This window comes from Podarcis muralis, chromosome 3, assembly GCF_964188315.1.
Source record: "Podarcis muralis chromosome 3, rPodMur119.hap1.1, whole genome shotgun sequence".
Lineage (NCBI taxonomy): Eukaryota > Metazoa > Chordata > Lepidosauria > Squamata > Lacertidae > Podarcis > Podarcis muralis.
In genome coordinates this window covers 45,496,201-45,514,827 of record NC_135657.1, presented here as the reverse complement: position 1 = coordinate 45,514,827, position 18,627 = coordinate 45,496,201, and the positions used below count along the sequence as shown (strand labels likewise).

The window sequence follows — 18,627 nt, the reverse complement described above, 5'->3', positions numbered from 1 at the left end:
GTATTTTGCTGGCACTTTTCCTTTACAATCGAACCTGTTAAAAAAGTCAGTATTAGACCAGACACTGTGTTTCTAACAGAACAGCCCTGCACAACTTGTGATCCAGGCATGTGTTGTTGCCTGCTAGGGGTTAGATAAGCCTCTTTTTTTGCTGCCTGGGTGCTAAAAGAGATGGCTTGACAAGCCCCTGGGAGGAATAACACTTGGTTATTTGGGCTGTGTTACTGGTTGTGCTGGCTTGTATTGGAGGGTCATAAGCCATACTCATTGTTTGGTGGTGAAAAAGAGGGGATCTTAGCCCCCAAGTCAAAGGTGCGAGACCTCAGGCCCAGGGCTGAATGTGGCCCTGCAATCTTCTTTATCTGGCCCTCCGGGTATTTAATAGGCCACATCCCCTCACCAAGCCACACACCTTTCTGGCCCTGCTCCAAACCCTCTTGGGGTGTCCCCCCTCCTTGGTGGAATATATGCTATGATAATGAATTTCGCTTGCCTGATTGGAGAGATGTGTATGCCTTTGGACAGCTCTGACATTTGTATGACTGCATCATATCTTACTCTAGAACGTAAGAGCTGTACCTTTTGTTCTGGCATGTATGCGGCCCCTAAAAGGTTTCTCACAAGGGATGTGGCCCTTAGACTGAAAAAAGAAAAGAAAAGAAACTTAAAACTGTTGTGGTGTATCCTGATATCCTAGAAAGGCTTTGGCTTTTCCTGTGCCTTCCGTTGGTGCCACACTTTTAAAGATGTGCTCAGGTGTGTTTAGCTTGAATGGAGGGGATCTTTGTGAGACTAAGCGCAAAAATTGAGTTTTCCTTATATTTGCTTGTATTTGCTTGCAGCATGGTTGCTACATCCACTTCCAAGTTCCACCTGGTGTTTCACTTCCATCTGATACCCTGCTCTGCTTCTATGTGTTGAGCAGTGAGGGAGGGGCATTTGTTCTGTCTAATTAATGCAATACCTTTTCAAATCCTAAAGGATTAAAAATGTGCAAGGCACAGTGCTAGATGTTGGCCACAGCTTGATCGCTAAGACCTGAGCATATTTTGAATAGTTGTGCAATGACTATTAATAGAATAGATTAGTCAGAGACAGCAGCTCATGCTCCCAGTCCCAGCACATGGAAACAGAATAAAGAGATAGCTCAGTTGGTAGAGTATGAAGGTCTTAATCTCAGGGTTGTGGGTTTGAGCCCCATGTTGGACAAAAGATTCCTGCATTGCAGGGGGTTGAACTAGATGACTCTTGTGGTCGCTTCCAACTCTACAACTCTATGATTCTATGAAAGGCTCAAGAAAGAGGACTACATAGCACAAAAGGCAATGGAATTTCCTCAGTTCTGCACATTTGGCTTGTTGGGCCTTTTACGAACTTCATTTCCCATGTTTCCAGAATTTTTTTTTAAGTCCTCATGTAAACTCCTCAGCATTTTAGTGTGTTCCCTCCCCCTAATTACACATCCCTGCCAGGCAATTTCTCCAAATGTAATACATTTGTGTTCATCATTTTTGCTAATACATGCACAGTATTTGGGGTCTGCCCTGCTTTTAATAGCAGCACTGATTCTTATGGCACTAGGTGACTAAAAGTATCACTTGATAGCCTACTCTTTTCAAACTCCCATCACAGAATTGGCTTGCACTGCATTGCCCCTCCCACTGTCCCTCCTGGTAAGCAATAGTGACCCTCCTCCCAGGAAGCTACCATAGCGGCTCTGCCCCACCATGCAAACCACTTCTGTTCCACCCTGTTGTGGTTTTTGAGGTCTCTCAGTGGAAGGAGACCCTTCCCATTATAAGCATCTCACCACATCACCAGGCCTCTGTTGGCCCGCTTTAAGGCCACTTCACATGTCACAAATTTAGGGTGCAATTCTATACATGCTTTCTTTGCTGTAAGCCCCAACGAAATCCATGGGACTTAATTCCAACTAGACATTGTTGTGCCACTAGTGTGTACACCACATGTAATCTATAGGATGTACCGTAACAGGTGAGGCAGATAATGTGTGTTGATTTCATATGTGTGCTATGAGGGCAATACAAGGTATCCAATGGAGACACACAGCATAATGTGTGTCGTGATGCTTAATATGCACATAAGAATGGTAAAATACCATAAATGGCCTTGCTATTGATAAATGCACAAAACATATCTTTCATGCATTTGTCAACAGCAAAGCTAAACATTCAGGGATGTTAGCATCTTCACTTAAGCTGTAGCATTGCTTTGAAACTTAAGTTTCCTAAAAAAATTTATCGAAGGCTCTAACATTTCCTGTTAATAGCTGTTTACCATCTTTTCCTAACACACTTAATCTGTGATTGCAGACATTTACAGCATGGTGCAATTCCCACCTACGGAAAGCGGGCACGCAGATCGAGAACATTGAAGAGGATTTCAGGAATGGCCTTAAACTGATGTTGCTCTTGGAGGTCATTTCAGGTTCGTTTTAGAAGGCAGCAAATGATATGTGTCTTGTCAAAACGTATTTCGCCATCGCTTTAGAGGCAGGTGAATCTATTCCTTTTAGTTTCTCCCATTTTCCCATGTTTCCCAGTATTAAATTCAGTTCTTCACATTTCCACATCAGTTTATGGCATGTGCATGTGTGTTCTTAAAAGTTGTCATGAAAATTCACCAGTATTTTACTGTGAATTTCTCATCATATGCCCATTGCTTAATGCACTTTTGCCCAAGACACACATTTTAGCAAAGTGTCTGGGCAGATGAGGAGCATTGGTGGAGACTTCCACCCCAAGAGACTTCTAGGCAGGAGGAAGATGATGATAGTATGGACCCAAGTTCTTGGTGGTGGCGAACAGGACACGCTCTAGAAGAAGAAGCAAAGAGCTGGGAAATAATGGAGGATGAGGAGCAGGAGAAAGCTAGCAGATGCTCTAGACCTGAACAGAGACAGGACTCAGAAATGGGAGAAACAGTACAGCAGCCAGTGGACACTACGTCACTTGAAAGCCTGGTAGAACCTCCTCCTTCTCTGAGGATCAAGTGATTCCTTTGCACCTTAGAGCAGAAGGCTGAACAGAGACAGAAAGATTCCATTGCCTGCTACTGTAGGCAGCAAGGAGGGGTTTGGAAGCTAGGAAGTATCACAAGGAGGTGGGTAGAGCAGGTACTATGAGCCACATCTTGAGGATGTGGGGAGCATAATTCATGGTCTCTCTGTGTATTCTGTTAATTTAAATAAAGTAACTGGAAGAAGCTCTCTACATCTCTGATTTCACTAGGCAGTTAGCCTGTGAGTTGTGACACAAAGCAACTTTCCCTAATGTCATGCATTGTTATGTTATTTTCACCAATATATGTGTTTTGTGCTGGCTGTACATTAGTATATGCATTTTTGTACATGTTACTTGGCTGGAGAAGAATACATTTTTTAAAGGGTCTGTCTGATACTATACTGATACTATGAACTGAAAGAGTAATTTAAACTAAAGACGCTGTTGAGTTTTGTTCCTATTTTTTAACTTTGTTTTGTTTATTTGCATATGTCTATTGTGTGTGTAGAGAGATAGACAGGCAAAGAGTTGGCCCACTTTTTATTGAACCATTTCATGTAATGACAAAAATTGCAAGACAAAAAATGGCTTTAAAAGCTGCATACCTGGATTTTTAAAAAGGGGCAGGATAAATTAATGGAGAATAAGGCTATCAAAGGTTACTACGCGTTTTGGGTATATCTAACCTACAGGACAGAGGCAATATAACTGTGAATATCAGTTGCCAGTGAGCCTTGGCTTGTGGGTTTCAAATAGCCATCTGGTTGGCTACCATGGGAACAGAATGCTGAACTCGATGGGGCTTGGGCATGATCCAGCATAGCTCTGTTCTTATTCCTTAGAATGGTGTAGCCAGGATGGGCTTGATGCCCTTCTGGATCCTTAGAGCACAATGATAGGATGAGCTGTGAATTAGGACTTCAGTGCTTTATTATTAATAGTAAAACACGTCCAAACGCTGAAGTGCTAACAAAAAATAAGCTAAAAAAATTCCTTCCAGTAGCACCTTAAAGACCAACTACCGTAAGTTAGTTCTTGGTATGAGCTTTCGTGTGCATGCACACTTCTTCAGATACACTGAAACAGAAGTTGCCAGATCCTTCTATATAGTGAGAAGGTGGGGAGGGGTATTACTCAGAAGGGTGGTGGGAATGGGTGATTGGCAGATAGCTGTGATGAGCCTGTTGACGACTCTTAACGAAGTGTGCATGCACACGAAAGCTCATACCAAGAACTAACTTAGTTGGTCTTTAAGGTGCTACTGGAAGGAATTTTTTTTGTTTTGACCATGGCAGACCAACACGGCTACCTATCTGTAACTCAAAAAATAAGCTGAAAAGGGAGCACACAGTTTATTTGACATATTTTGGACAGATAAAACAATTTGGCCTGGGGATTTTTGCTGTTACACACAAAAAAATCTCCAAACTGAGTCGCTTTTATACTTGCCTTTAGGGAGGGGAGAATGGGCTTGGGAGATAAGACAGACCTGTAATGTGGGTTGGTGTATGGTTTTAGATAGTTTACAGCGACAGCATGCTCCCTTCACCAGTCTAGTCGCTAGCCTGTGCCTGGAGCCACATGTCAATGTCAATAAATATATCTGATTTGCTTCCCTGCAGGAGAAAGACTTCCAAAGCCAGACAGAGGAAAGATGCGTTTCCATAAAATTGCAAATGTCAACAAAGCCCTGGATTTTATAGCTAGCAAAGGTGTCAAACTTGTCTCAATTGGTGCAGAAGGTATGTAGAAGATAGCAACAACAAGGCTTGGCTTTCAGCCATGATGTATTACAGTTCTGAGAGCTGGTTTGATTCAGTATATGGCAAAGGGCATTTTGGAACATTCATTTCTGTCTTCTCTCAAACTGTCACCACTCCATGTCAGACTGACTATTTTACACCTTATCAGCCACGGTTGTGAATTTAATACGTTTCACCTAAAAGAAAACTCACAGCATAGCCTCTGCACTAGTTATAATTTCCTCTCTGTGATCAGCTGCATAAAACTTGATGTTGGAAAGAAAAAGGTAGGAAAACACAGAGTTTGGGCTTAAGTTAGCTTTAAATGTGATGCAGATCATGTAACAACAAGGACTTTACCTGTGAGGCATTTTGTGAACTGGGCCATCAGCTCACGGTTCAGTTGTGTGCTTATTAATGTTTCATACATAGGCAAAGAGCTCTGGTTTAAACAACAGGCAGCTGCATAGAACACTCTGTGAATAAATTTGGGATTGGTTGTAGTATTTTTAAACAAGCCTGGAACCATGTTTAATTCAGGTCTTGGAGTTTGGTCATTTAGGGAACATGAATCAGTTCAACAATTTTAATAAAAATTGGGAAACAAACCTAAAGGGGAGATTGTCTGCTGTGGATGGGAAAGAGCAATGAAGGTGGAAATAAAGGTTTATATGGAACCGCCATATAAACTCAACTAGGAAATCAGGACCAATACTGTGTGTGTGCACGTGCGCGTGCGTGCATTTGTGTGTTCCAAATTTGTTTCTTTTATCAACAACATCTTTGGATGTTCAGTTCATATTCATGTTCAGTTCATTCAATACAGTTATGATTAGTTTCTATACCTTAGGTATAACTATTTGCAGAATTCTGTGAAAGTTGTGAGACAACAGCATTAATAAAAATGAATTATGGGCATTTCAAGGAGTGAACAAGACTACGGAACCATCAAAAGCAATTCTTTGCTGCTGTGTCCTTTAATAACATGTTAGGTGAGACTGGTTTAAGACATCTTCAGAAGGAACAATTTGGAAGCAACTGCTGGGAAATAAACACGTACTGAATGAATAAAATCACAAAACTTAAATCATAGCAGGCATGTACTCTTTGATCACAGCATATCGCTTAAAATTTCAATTCTGTTTCACACCAGAAATTGTAGATGGCAATGTGAAAATGACCCTGGGCATGATCTGGACAATCATCCTTCGTTTTGCAATTCAAGATATTTCAGTAGAAGGTAAGACTATGCTCCACAGTACTGCCCTGTGGCAAGGGGAAGCTCTCATCAGAAACAGACAGAGGATATATTTTTTTAAAAAATGTGAACTTAAATGGCAACTGTTTATTGATGGGAAGGGTAAAGGAACTAACTACTCTGAAGCCTCAGATCTGTGTTCTCTTTATATTCAATATCACCACCCATTCAAAAACATTAAGAAGACTTGTGTGATACAACCCTCCTGGAACAGTTTCACTTCAGAACGAAGACAGGGGATTTCATGATGGAATACCTCCTCAATAGATACATTTTCTCATACCTTTCTACAGCTGACTACATTCCAGCTGTACAAAAATTAGAGGTTTCTATACCTACAAACATTTTTATGTTGTGAACTGCCCTGAGATCGATGAATGAAGGGCAGTATAAAAATAAATGATATAGATAGATGATAGCTATAGATAGATAGGTAGATAGATAGATAGATAGATAGATAGATAGATAGATTAAAATCTCCATTCAGACAAATTAGAAGCGTTAACAGTTCTAAGGCACCTCTGAAACTTAAGAATTTGGTATGTAGCTCAGCCAGTCAGATAGTTTGACAATGCCTGGAATGGGCTTTCTATTTCCTAATGGATGACCAGCCATCTTGTAAGCATAATAGGAAGCATCAGGTGCACATGAAAAGGAATGTTCAGAAGGGACACTGATAAAATCCTAAGAAACCTTTTGCATTTGGTTGAGATTTACATTCACTGAAACAGAAAAGCACTTGCTGTTGGGCTGTCGAGCCTTGCAAGTACCTGTTTTGATCAAATTAAACAATTTAAAACTGTCAATTGTTTGGAAAAAATAGGATATGTAAGCATTAGGTGTTGAAATCAGAAAGTTATTTCTTGAACGATTTCTGTTGCAGACTCTATTACATTTTAAAGATTTTTTTTTGCCTCTTAGCAACAAGTGTTTTTTATATATATAAAAAAGAACAACTTATAAAATATTTAAATGAAGAACTCGGGCAGTTGTAGATTCATTTCCAGCTATGCACTGTTTGCTTGAGCAAGCAGATGTCCTTCATTATGCAGTACAATATGTAACAAATTAACTGTTTCCTCCACCTCATTTGTTGATTTAGAGAATAATTATTCTTGACAAATTTATTTTACCTTGATTGTACTGTAGCAATTAAACCATACAGTGGAAAAGAAATCTATCAAGCATTTCTGATCTATCCTCTCTGAATATGAATTATGCTTTTGCAGGTTTCCAAGAGAGAACATTGATCAGTAAATATTAGAAGGCACAAACCTAGAGGCTTGACGGTTTGGTGCTTAAAGTCACAGTTCCACTAAAATCTCATTCCCAAAGCAGCATAGAAGGGGGATGTCTGTGCATCCAGTATATATTCAGCCCTAGAAACCTGTGTTGAGCTAATGAAGACAAATATAAATATTAGAAGAATAAATCATGGATACTTACATGATGAGGGAAGTCTCCCTGAATTTACGTGATCAGAATCTCTCAGTCATCCCCCCATTCATAGAAATACACCACAATGTTTTGAAACAGAGATTCAGTTATATCAAACACAAAACAGTCAGGTGTTATTCTGTGTTCAAACAACTCATGCAGGGGTGATTTAAGAGTGCAAGTCCATATCTGTGAATGTTCTGGCTCCACCCCACCCTGACCTTCCTGCATGGAATGGCAAGGTCAGAAGGGGACTTCTAAGCACAAGATTCCCAGTCTTGGAGAGGCTTCTAAACAGTTTCAACAAAACTCACTTAAAAACCACCATAAAGTGATCTTGACCCGAAGCTGCATTATCTCTGCATTATCTCATACATCTCCTTTCCAGAGACATCTGCCAAAGAAGGACTACTGCTGTGGTGCCAGAGGAAAACAGCACCGTACAGAAATGTGAACATTCAGAACTTCCATCTGAGGTAACAGCCATTTTGTGCCTGAGTTATGCCATCCATTTCAACGATGGAATGGAGAGCATCCCTTGGTCCTTGCAGTTTGATGAAAGGGCTGGTTCTTAACTTTCAGGGGTGGCATGATTGTTATTCCTCTCCATACTTCCCACATTACTCTGGCCATTAAGACAGCAAGACCATTGTTGGGAGGGGCCAACTATGTGTTCACTCACATGCCAGCACTCCATATTGTAACATAGGGCGGAGCCAAAGGGAACTGGCAGCCGCACTGCTCTTACAATGTAAGAATCAACCCCAAGGCTCTCTTCATATTTCTTTCTTATCATGGCCCCAGTCTGCATGAAATGAATATACAGTATGTGGATTCTCGTAAATTAATTAGCATTGCCAGCATGAACTTCATGGCAACGCTCCCATAAACACTGGAACTAAGATTCGCTGCAGAGGCTCATTACAGTTGCAGAGGTACCATAGCATAAACAGGATAAAATGGGAGCATTTGTGGAACAATTAATGATCCCCCCCCTCCAGTGCTTGCTGTGTTGTACAATCCTATGTATGTTTACCCAGAAGCAAGACCTAGTGTGTTCAGTGAGGTTTTCTCCCTGGTAAATGTCCATAGGATAGGCAACTTAGATTTTTTTGTTGTACTTTAATACAGTAGGTTATTTAATTAGGTTGAGTACGCAAGCTTTCAAACTTCACAGAACTCTTGATGAGATAGAATGGAAATGCAGCAGAATTCTGGATATAGAGATAGCAAATTAAGATTCAAGGGACTGAAAAATCTGCATTGCTAGTAATAGACCATTAACAGAGCAGAAAACATATGCATTATGGATAACAAACTATTTACAAAGTGGATTTCAGGTGACTGAAAATATTTTCATTTTATCAAATATCTAGCATTTTTAGTTAGGTTTTTACAGACAGTTGTAATGAATAGTTTTCAGTGTTGATTTTAAACACTGTATTGTGTTTCAAAAGCAATGAATGCTTGTATACACGATTCACTCCAATTCTTCAAGTTACTGGTACATACCAAGAAGAAGTGTCAGTATTCTGTTCTCTTATTGCTGGTTTAATCTTTTAGCATTGGTATAGTTTTCTGAGCCACCTTAAGAGTACCACATACATCTAAAGACAGACAAATTGCAGGGTAAAGGCAACAGTCCATTCAGCCAAGTGTCTTACTACTACCAATTAGAGCTTCTTGCCAAAGTTAAACACATATCCATTCATCATTCGTAATGCATGCAATTTATCTAGGTTCCTTCCTACACAGAAGTGGCCACTGTTTAGGAAACTGGTCTTCTATAATATGAGGTTGTACTAAGTCATATTTCGAGTAGACCCATTAAAATCAATGGAGTGTACCTAACTAAGTTCTACTCTACCCATTGAAATGAATGGACCTAGGTTAGCCATATCTATTAATTACAATGGGTCTGCGCTGAGTATGACTTAGTCTGATACATCCCAGAGTCCCAAAGTAGATCTGAAATATTCAAAATATTTGGGCATTTTCACTATGCGCCAAAAGCAGAATAAACCCCATTTGATTACCAGATTCACAAATTCATGCTTTGATCTTCTCAATGTGCTTTTGAGCATTAAATGAGGTTTTGCAAAACAAAACACAGCAAGCGCTGGAATTGTAGCAAATTTGACGATGACATAATTACTGGGTACATTGTGTAGCTTCTGCATGTTTTCAGACCTTGAGCTGCTAGGATCAGTTGTCATTATTTCATTAACATCTTTTCATTTTATTTTTGGTTGCTTGTTGTGAAGCTGGAAAGACGGCCTTGCCCTCTGTGCGCTTATCCATAGACATCGACCTGATCTTATTGACTACTCCAAGCTATCTAAGGTCATCCATCTGCGTGAAAGAGCATGGTGATTTGTAGTGATTTGGCTCACTTCCTGCATGCTAAGCATGTCTCCTTAATGGTAAACTGGGGTATGTTTAGTAATACGAAGTGGCTTTCCTTCCTGGCTCCTGCCCAACAAATATAGATGAGGCAATACATGATCCTAAGTTAGGCTGTGTACACCATTTACTCCGGCCCCAATGTGTTCCCACTGCTGGTGTTGGAAGCTGAATACAGTGGTACCTCGAGTTACAAATGCCTCAGGTTACAAATGCTTCAGGTTACAAACTCCGCTAACCTGGAAGAGTTACCTCAAGTTGAGAACTTTGCCCCCGGATGAGAACAGAAATCATGTGCCGGCGGCAGCAAGACGCCCCATTAGCAAAAGCACGCCTCTAGTTAAGAACAGTTTCAGGTTAAGAACGGACCTCCGGAACGAATTAAGTTCGTAACTAGAGGTACCACTGTACACATTACGTCAGCCACAATCCATGTGCATCCTGTAGTTTTTAAAGAAATACTGCTGTTTTATCGTTTTCTTTCAAACTAACTTCCATCCGTTTTGAAAATGCAAGTTGTAGTTAAGATGAGGTTTGTACAGTTCAGACAACCATTGTGCATGCACAGATGACAACTTCTTTGAATAGGTTTTTGTGGGAAAGGGTTGCAGGCACGGGAAATAAAATCAGGTAATGTGCTTCGGATGAAGACGTCTGCTCCTCCCTCAGTTGTATACAGCAAGCGTGACTTGAAATGTAGGGCAGGATGAGGGAACCTTGCTGTGTTTCAGGCTGCTTATGTATATATAGTCTCATCACACCAATGATTCCCAAATGTGCGCCATGATGGGAGCCGAAGTGTGCCACGAAAATATACCACCATTTGGAGGCATCTGCCAGTTTATACCGCTCTTTTCACAGGAAAGCCCAGTGCAAACTCTTTCTCCACCCTCTTAAAGTCCCACTGATTTCAGGGGGCTTTAGTCACAGCTGAAAATTTGCTGGGCTGTGTGTGTGAAACATGTTTAAAGCTACCTGAGAGCTTTGTAAGGAGCTGCAGGAATCAACAGGCGTTCCAAAGCCACTGCCTTCTGCTGGCTTTGGAAAATTGGCGAGATCTTTCCCAAAATCAGTACTGATGCCAGAGGTGGTAGTGCAGGAGCAGCAGTGAAAGGTGTGGTGGTGGTGGTGATGGCGGCGGCAGCAGCGGCAGGGTGGGGCAGCACTTCCCATTTTGCCTCCAGCAGTGAAATAGGACATACCACTTCTGATGATCAATAACAACATATTTCTTTATTTATTCAATCAATCAATCAATCAATCAATCAATCAATCTATATACCATCCTGTATCCGAAGATCCCAGGGTGGTTAACATATTAACCATGCGTTGAACACAACAGATGCTTTCTTTCTGTTTTCCTCTTTTGTTTTTTGAATCTCTTGACAAACGTTTTGTTGTGTCCTTTTTGAGTGTGTTGTGTGGTTTTACTTCCTGCATGCCTTTCCTGGCTTTTGTGTTGCACCAGGAATAATAGCCTTGCCATTAAAATTCTTCAACACCAGTTGGCATGGCCGGTTTTCCTTACGACACTTTAACTGTGTATCTCTGCAGGAGATCTGCAGCTTTGAATATTCTATGTTGGAAACACTGACCTGATTCAAACTTTACACTGAACCATAGTTTAAAACTGTGGATGAATTTGAACAAGCTGTGTGCTTGTGCACGCTGCTCAGAAGTTCCTTTGCTCCTTCTGCGCCATGAATAAAACAAGCTAGAGTCTGTGTTGTTGTGCCACCTGAACCAAGGCTTGTGGTTTGTTTTTGCCAAACAAATCTCAAGGAGTAACCAAAGTTTGTTCTTGACTTACCTTATTTGTTTTAAACTATGGTCTAATGTGATGTGTGAATGGGTCATTGTGACTTTAACAAGCAAAGCTCTGAATAACAATCCAATTCAAAGCCCAGTTAAACTGAATACTGTGCAATTCTATACATGTTTATTCAGAAGTAAATCACATTGACTTCAATGGTATGAATGAATGAATATGAATATAAATGTATATGCGCGCACACACACAACCTTTTCATCAAAAGGGACCCTCAAAATGGTTTTGAACTGGTTTGGTCTGAAACGGTAAACCATACGATCATTAAAGCAAAATGTGTGCATAGGATTGCAGCCATAGGATTTAAGTTGATTTAATCCCCCTGAATTCAGTGGCACTAAATCAAATTTGAATAGTCTAGGAATTGGACTATAATCAATGTGGTCAGTTTATTTTATATTCTGTACCTCCTATGGCGATTTCCATTGCTGTTCTATGAGGTCTGATTTAAATATGGTATGGTCATCACATGATGATTTTTCTGTGCTGTAGTAATAAGTTGAATATTTATGGTGAATATGCCTCCGTGTGATGGCTTCTGGCATTTGTCTGACCATAAATCTGCTCACGTGGTAAGTAAATCTCATGGTGCCTTTATTATGTCAAATGATAACTGCAAAATCATCATCAGTAATTTGAAATAGTTCCCTAGTAATGCTAGAGTTTCAATCCTGCGATGCACTTATTTTGGATTAAGTTCCATTGAACCATGTGTCACTTTCTTGTGAGTAAAAAAAAAGTGGCAGGCTGTTGATATTTATGTAGGATTTGCTTTGAAACTACAGTTGGAAGTTTGTGGCAACTTTAAAAAACTTATTTGCTACCTTTCAGTAAAAAAAACCCCAACAATCTCAAATATCCTGTCCTTTGGTTCTGATTGTATAATGCTTCATAGATTTATTCATGATTAATTATAATTTGTGCTCTTCTTTCATGCAGGATGACCCACTGCGGAATATAAATCTTGCCATGGAAGTTGCTGAAAAGCATTTGGATATCCCAAAGATGTTGGACGCAGAAGGTGGGAGCTAACATCTTTTTAAGAAGCAGTGGACTGAGTAACCTTTCAACATCTTTTGTTTCCATACATGAATTCAAAAGGATAGCTTTTCACATAGTTGTCTATGAAACAGTACTTCAGTTGTCAGGTCCTATATATACTGGCATATGCAAAATATATTTTGATTTAACTAATATTCACATCACAGGCTATGAGTGGTTTGCCTCAGCACATAGTTTGGGAAGTCCTGAGCCAGGCATTTGCGTGGACAGGCGGAGTCCCCCCAACCCCAGTTGACTCCCAAGTGGAATAATGACTCAAGACAATGTGCTATGGGATTAAAACTGGCCACAACTTTAATAATGTGGTATGGGATTAAAATTGGCCACAACTTTATTAAGTTTCAGATGTAGGGAGACCTTGGCTCAGCCATTGGGCGTTTATCCTTCCCAGTCCCCAGACGGGGATCTGGGGGACATCAGGGTTATCCAGAATGTGTGGGGATTCGGCTGGCTCTGGAGAACATATGTTCAAGCAAAGAGCCTGCCACGACTGTCACAGCGGAGAGCAATGACAACCTTTTGGCGTATGGTCAATGCCTCCCCTCAAGACCCCTTTAATGGAGAACCCTGGGATCACCTCCGCAAGTGGGGCGTGGGTCACCACTTCACGCCCCTTCCCACCCATTTAGGGAAGGTAGACTAAAGGATTCCGCCCAAGGCCTGAAACTGCCAAAGTTGTGACATTTTGCTACAGGAAAGGCAAAACCTGCCAATGCAGGAAAATTCCTTTCCGGCCCTTCAACAGCGACCATGACGTAGCAGCGCTCGCGTACCTGTGGAAAAGAGGTTAACCTGCAAAAGAAGGCCTAACTGAGGGAGGGCAGGGTGGGAGAAGCTCTGGAGCCAATTGATGCTTCGCAGGTAGGATTCACCTTCTGTTGTGTGGGCAGGGCGGTCCCTCCCCCTACCTGGCCGATCCCCTGGCAACACCTAGCCAGGCAGGATTGGGCGATTGGCTGAGGTAGGTGGAGACCTTCAGGTAACCAGCCTGGGGAGCTGGGGAGGGCGAAGCCAGCCCGTACTACCGGGAGCTGCACTGGGACCCGGGGGGCTGCGCGTGACCACGCAAAAGGTGCCCCCCCTTGATGTGGGGAGCAGTCATTCTGAACTTTGTCCTTCAGTCTCCTCCGCTGTTGGCAACACAACAGCCTGACATGACTGACTACTGTATTGGATCCTGCTCTGAAGTCCCGTATTAGGCAGCTGGATCTGGGAGCCACCATTTTCATTTCCCACAATGCTCCCCCACCATAGGGAATTGTTCTGGGAAATTGTAAGAAATTTAAATAGCAGCTCCAAGTTGCTTGATTTAAATAGCAGCTTCAAGCTGCCAGATCCAATTCAATAGTTTTTATGATTTATGCTTCCTCTTATTACCATGTATTAGCTGGTGCTCAGAAGGTAAAGTTCTGAGCTTAATTTTTGCTCTTTACTTTCCATGATATTTTGTAGCTTTCCTCCCAGTCTGATCTTATATGACTATTTTGGGAACATTTTAGAGGATTGAATTTTCTCCTGGAGAACATGCACCAGTAGTTTTCAATACTTCCTTAAAAATGCAACAGCATGTTCTGTTTAGTTTCATAGTATATAGTATAGATCTCCTATATATATATAAAAAACCTACATTTTAATTGCTATTTGTAGTTGTGTCAATACTGAGAAACCTCCATGATGTGGTAATAAAACATAATAGCATTGACATTTGGATATGTATTCCAGGAAGATGATTTTATAATAAAAGAAAAAGAACAATACAAGTGCTACTAAGAGAGCACTTCAAAATGTGCTATCTCGTTTTTTAAAATTACACAACACTGTGAAGATATTAAGCACAGCCTTTTTCAGGGAAGACCTTTGTCAGATGGAAAGTTACACATACACATTTTGAGATGTGCTTCATTTGAACCTCATGCATGATGGATCACTCATGCAAACATTACTCATTTAAGCCATCTTACTGTATAGGTAAAGATGGCTTGCCTTGAATCAGGGATTGCTCCAATGAGCAGTGATTATGTTTCCTTGCAAACATTATTCATAAAAGCAGTGGAATTGTTCCAAGTCCCCTCTGTGCCCCAGGATCTCAGTTTGAGTTTCAATATTTTGCCTTTCCAGCCGGCATGTATTAACATAGCAGATGATTAATTTCAGCTTCTTGAAGCCTGGCAGACCAGCACCTGCCTTGCGTACAGAAAGCAAAGCAGGGTGGCAGCAGTTTCCCACTCCTTGTGTTTGTTTTGTTTCTTCTTCCCTTGCAGATATTGTGAACACCCCCAAGCCTGATGAGAGAGCTATCATGACTTATGTTTCCTGCTTCTACCATGCTTTTGCTGGAGCAGAGCAGGTATTCATCATCTGTCCCCTTCGGACTGCAGTTCTGAATGTTGCTCTGTGTGTTTCAGGTTCCCATTGGGTTTATCATTTGCCCTGCAGTTTCTTTGTTCTTTAATTAACATGGACAAATATATGTTAAGTGAGCGTGCTCGGTCTGTGTGTTTTAATCAGAATCTGCTTTTGACTCTGTTGGCATTACAGGCACTGCAGTAATCTTTAGTTCCTATTACGTAAATAAATATAACTGCACTGAGCATTCAATCCATTTTAGAAAGGCTGCATTTCCTCACCACAACCCTTTATAATGAGAAGCAACATTATCTGACCTAAAATGATAGTTTTCAGGGAAGTGAACAAAATATTATTCCACCTGCTCTAATAGGGTCTTATGAGAGGGTCAGGCTCCATACAGATGTTGTGTATGGCAGTATTTTTCAAACTGTGGTCAAGCCTGCTCCATAAGAGCAGATGGGGCTCTGCCTCATCATCCTCCATTTCCTCTCTGATATCTCCCACCTGCCTGCCTTCTTTTTTACAACCAGTCCAGAGAATGACACTGGCTGTCAGCTTCTTCCTTCTCGGCCTTACCTGTGTACAGTGCTTTTTTTCTTTAAAAAAATGTTTAGGGGTACTGTCATTTTCCTTCCAGTAGCACCTTAAAGACCAACTAAGTTAGTTCTTGGTATGAGCTTTCGTGTGCATGCACACTTCTTCAGATATCTGGTATCTGAAGAAGTGTGCATGCACACGAAAGCTCATACCAAGAACTAACTTAGTTGGTCTTTAAGGTGCTATTGGAAGGAATTTTTTTTGTTTTGACTATGGCAGACCAACACGGCTACCTATCTGTAACTGTCATTTTCCTACTCATGTTGATATACTGCCCCTCAAAGAGGCCAAACTTAGATTCACAAAATGTTTAGGGGTCTGCGTACCCCCAGGAAAAAAGCACTGCCTGTGTACAACTCAGCAGGGATGAGGATGGAGACAAAAACTAGAATTCATTGGCTCTGCTCTCATTGGCTCTAGCTCTACCTACTGCTGGCTTCTCTCTGTTCCACCCCACCAGGCCCAATGGACAACAGCCACTACTATGTTCCAGGAAACCTTGGGGTCCCTTTCGAAGCTTACCAGGGCTTCTTAAATGATAAAAGCTGTGATGGCAAACAAGCTTCCCTGAAAGACTGCAAAATGTCCCCTTGCTGCAAAATGTCTTGCAAATGTGTAGCAATAAGGGAGTGTTTGTGGTGTTGTACAGGGTGTTCATGGGAGCCTAGCAGGCTTGTGTCCAGCACCTTGTGTGAACCGACTGCAGGGGTGAATTTTACCTGTGTCAAAGACCCAGTTTGGCACCACCCCTACACACATTTGCGTACAACCACACACACAGGTTGGGAGCCTCAATGGCCTCCCTCTGGAGGCTTCACCCAGGGCAAAAACCTTGGCTATCTCCCCTGTAGCTATGGCAGTGACTGACATCCAGGATCCTCTGAAATGTGCAGCGGTTCCCTGGCATATGTACAGGAGTTAATTGGCAGGCAATTTAGACAGGAAATGAATTCCCTGAACATAAACATTTTGAAAAACTGATTAAGAGACCACTTGGGTTTAAAGGATACTGCACTATTGAAATCAGTATGGACTGAGGTTGTCAGATTGACGCTATCCCAGTCTTAATATTCTTAAAAGCAAGTTGACACCTAGAAAGTAAGTAGGTGAAGTTCTTATACCACTTTATACCAGGAAAAATCTCATATTTTGCCTGCAAACGTCTATTAAATGGCAGAGAAACAGGTTGATCCCCCTCTCCCTTAAATGGTAGGGACAACTGAAGGAATAAACTTAAATGTAGCTACTTAAATTATTGTTCTGTATGGTATTGAACGATGTGTCTATTTGTGGAAAGATGGAAGGTAACAACACTATAGCAATGAAATCTCTTTTGAAGGGTTGGATTGAAATGGTGGGCATTTAGGAAGAACTTTGCTCTGCATGAAATAAACCTCTATTTCAGTAAATGTATGGGGAACTGTGAAACAGGACAGTTGACCCTGACTGGTGAAGATAAGATGGTAAGAAATGTTAGCCTCACTGTATTTTGGCTTCGCGATGGCATCGCATTGTCCCATCTAATTGGTTATGTGGTATCAACATGAAGTCTGACCAGATGAAGGGCATCCTGATTCGGCTTCTGATATCATTAGGCAGCCAAATCAGACTGACATTTGATGACATCATATCGTCAGGCTGCCTAAGTGATTCCTGACTAGGGTTTCCTCAGGAAGAAGCTGTTTTTTAAAAAACAAAACAAGTCACAACACTAAAGTTGCAGATTGGAACTGGGAGAGAGCAGCTTAAAACTGCACAAAAAAGTTTAAAAGTGGGCCGTCATTAACCCCCCCCCCCACTATGTCCCTTCTATTCTGAAATTTTCCTAGGTAAAAATTTGGCGCTGTGCTATCGTTTTGCTTTTTTAAATAAAATATGTTATTTTTTGCATCCCCCTCCCTTACCTTTCACTGTTTTTCTGACAGTGCCCAGATGGTAGCATCATTAGAGTTACCTTGAGTTAGCATCATCTTGTCGGACTATCACAGCATGCTGAGCCAACATATCATCTATATTGACTTTGACACAGATGAAAACCAAAATAGCCCTTACAGAAAATGAGTAATTCATCAAATATATTGCAGTGTCGTTGTGGGTAATGACTCCACAAGTTCCCCACAAGTCTTTTGCTAATGTTTAAGATAAATTAGTTAAAAAGCAAGTTAATATAAAGGGGGTGGGAGTGTGGAGAGTCCTAAGGCACCTTTAAGATTAATAAATTCACAGTGCAAGCCTATGTAAGAAGTGAGTCCCAATGAGTTATATGATCTTATTCCAAGGAAAGTGTGTATAAGCTGAAGGTTACAATAGTAAATACACCTACTAGAGAGTAAGTAATCACAGGCATCTGGTTGCCCACTGGACCTGATCCAGCAGAGCTTGCCTTATGTTAACCCTTATTGAAACCAGTATGACAATTCTGGCTGAAGCCCTTTCAGTGGGCATGCCCACTCTTTACTTTTCAGAAGCCAATATATGGTCATTCTTTAGTTTGCGTCAGTCTAAGAATGCATTGATATATCCACACTGTTTATGTCCTGTGTTTTTCAGGCGGAAACAGCAGCTAATCGGATTTGTAAGGTACTTGCTGTGAACCAAGAAAATGAAAAGTTGATGGAAGAATATGAAAGGCTAGCAAGTGAGGTAAAGGAAACCGACACAATAGTGAAATAATTATTCTGATAATAAAGCATGGATGGCTTGAATAAGCAATTTAATAAGAATATTTACCCAAAGCTGTTATCTACAGCTGAGGCTCTTTTTATTCAAACATAGTCATTAAATGAGGAGAGGAAAGCTCCATTTCATTTAACATGATCTGTATTTTAATTGAAAATATATTTGCTGCCTTTTTATCCAGTGTTGTAAAGTGCATGTTCTTGATGTTAAATGCAGTGGAGATTTCCTATGCTTGCAGCTTAATTTGGA

The 18,627-nt window shown here is 41.0% G+C and overlaps 1 protein-coding gene across 1 annotated transcript in view; it reads left to right on the top strand.

Moving 5' to 3' along the window:
- ACTN2 (actinin alpha 2) overlaps positions 1-18,627 on the top strand; it is a 51,442-nt gene that overhangs the window by 5,663 nt on the left and 27,152 nt on the right. Inside the window, exons 2-9 of the mRNA XM_028724094.2 lie at positions 2,334-2,448; positions 4,646-4,765; positions 5,919-6,005; positions 7,849-7,936; positions 9,725-9,803; positions 12,631-12,712; positions 15,015-15,100; positions 18,250-18,342. Of these exons, the coding sequence (XP_028579927.2) occupies positions 2,334-2,448; positions 4,646-4,765; positions 5,919-6,005; positions 7,849-7,936; positions 9,725-9,803; positions 12,631-12,712; positions 15,015-15,100; positions 18,250-18,342 (750 nt within the window). The remainder of the gene's footprint in view (positions 1-2,333; positions 2,449-4,645; positions 4,766-5,918; positions 6,006-7,848; positions 7,937-9,724; positions 9,804-12,630; positions 12,713-15,014; positions 15,101-18,249; positions 18,343-18,627) is intronic.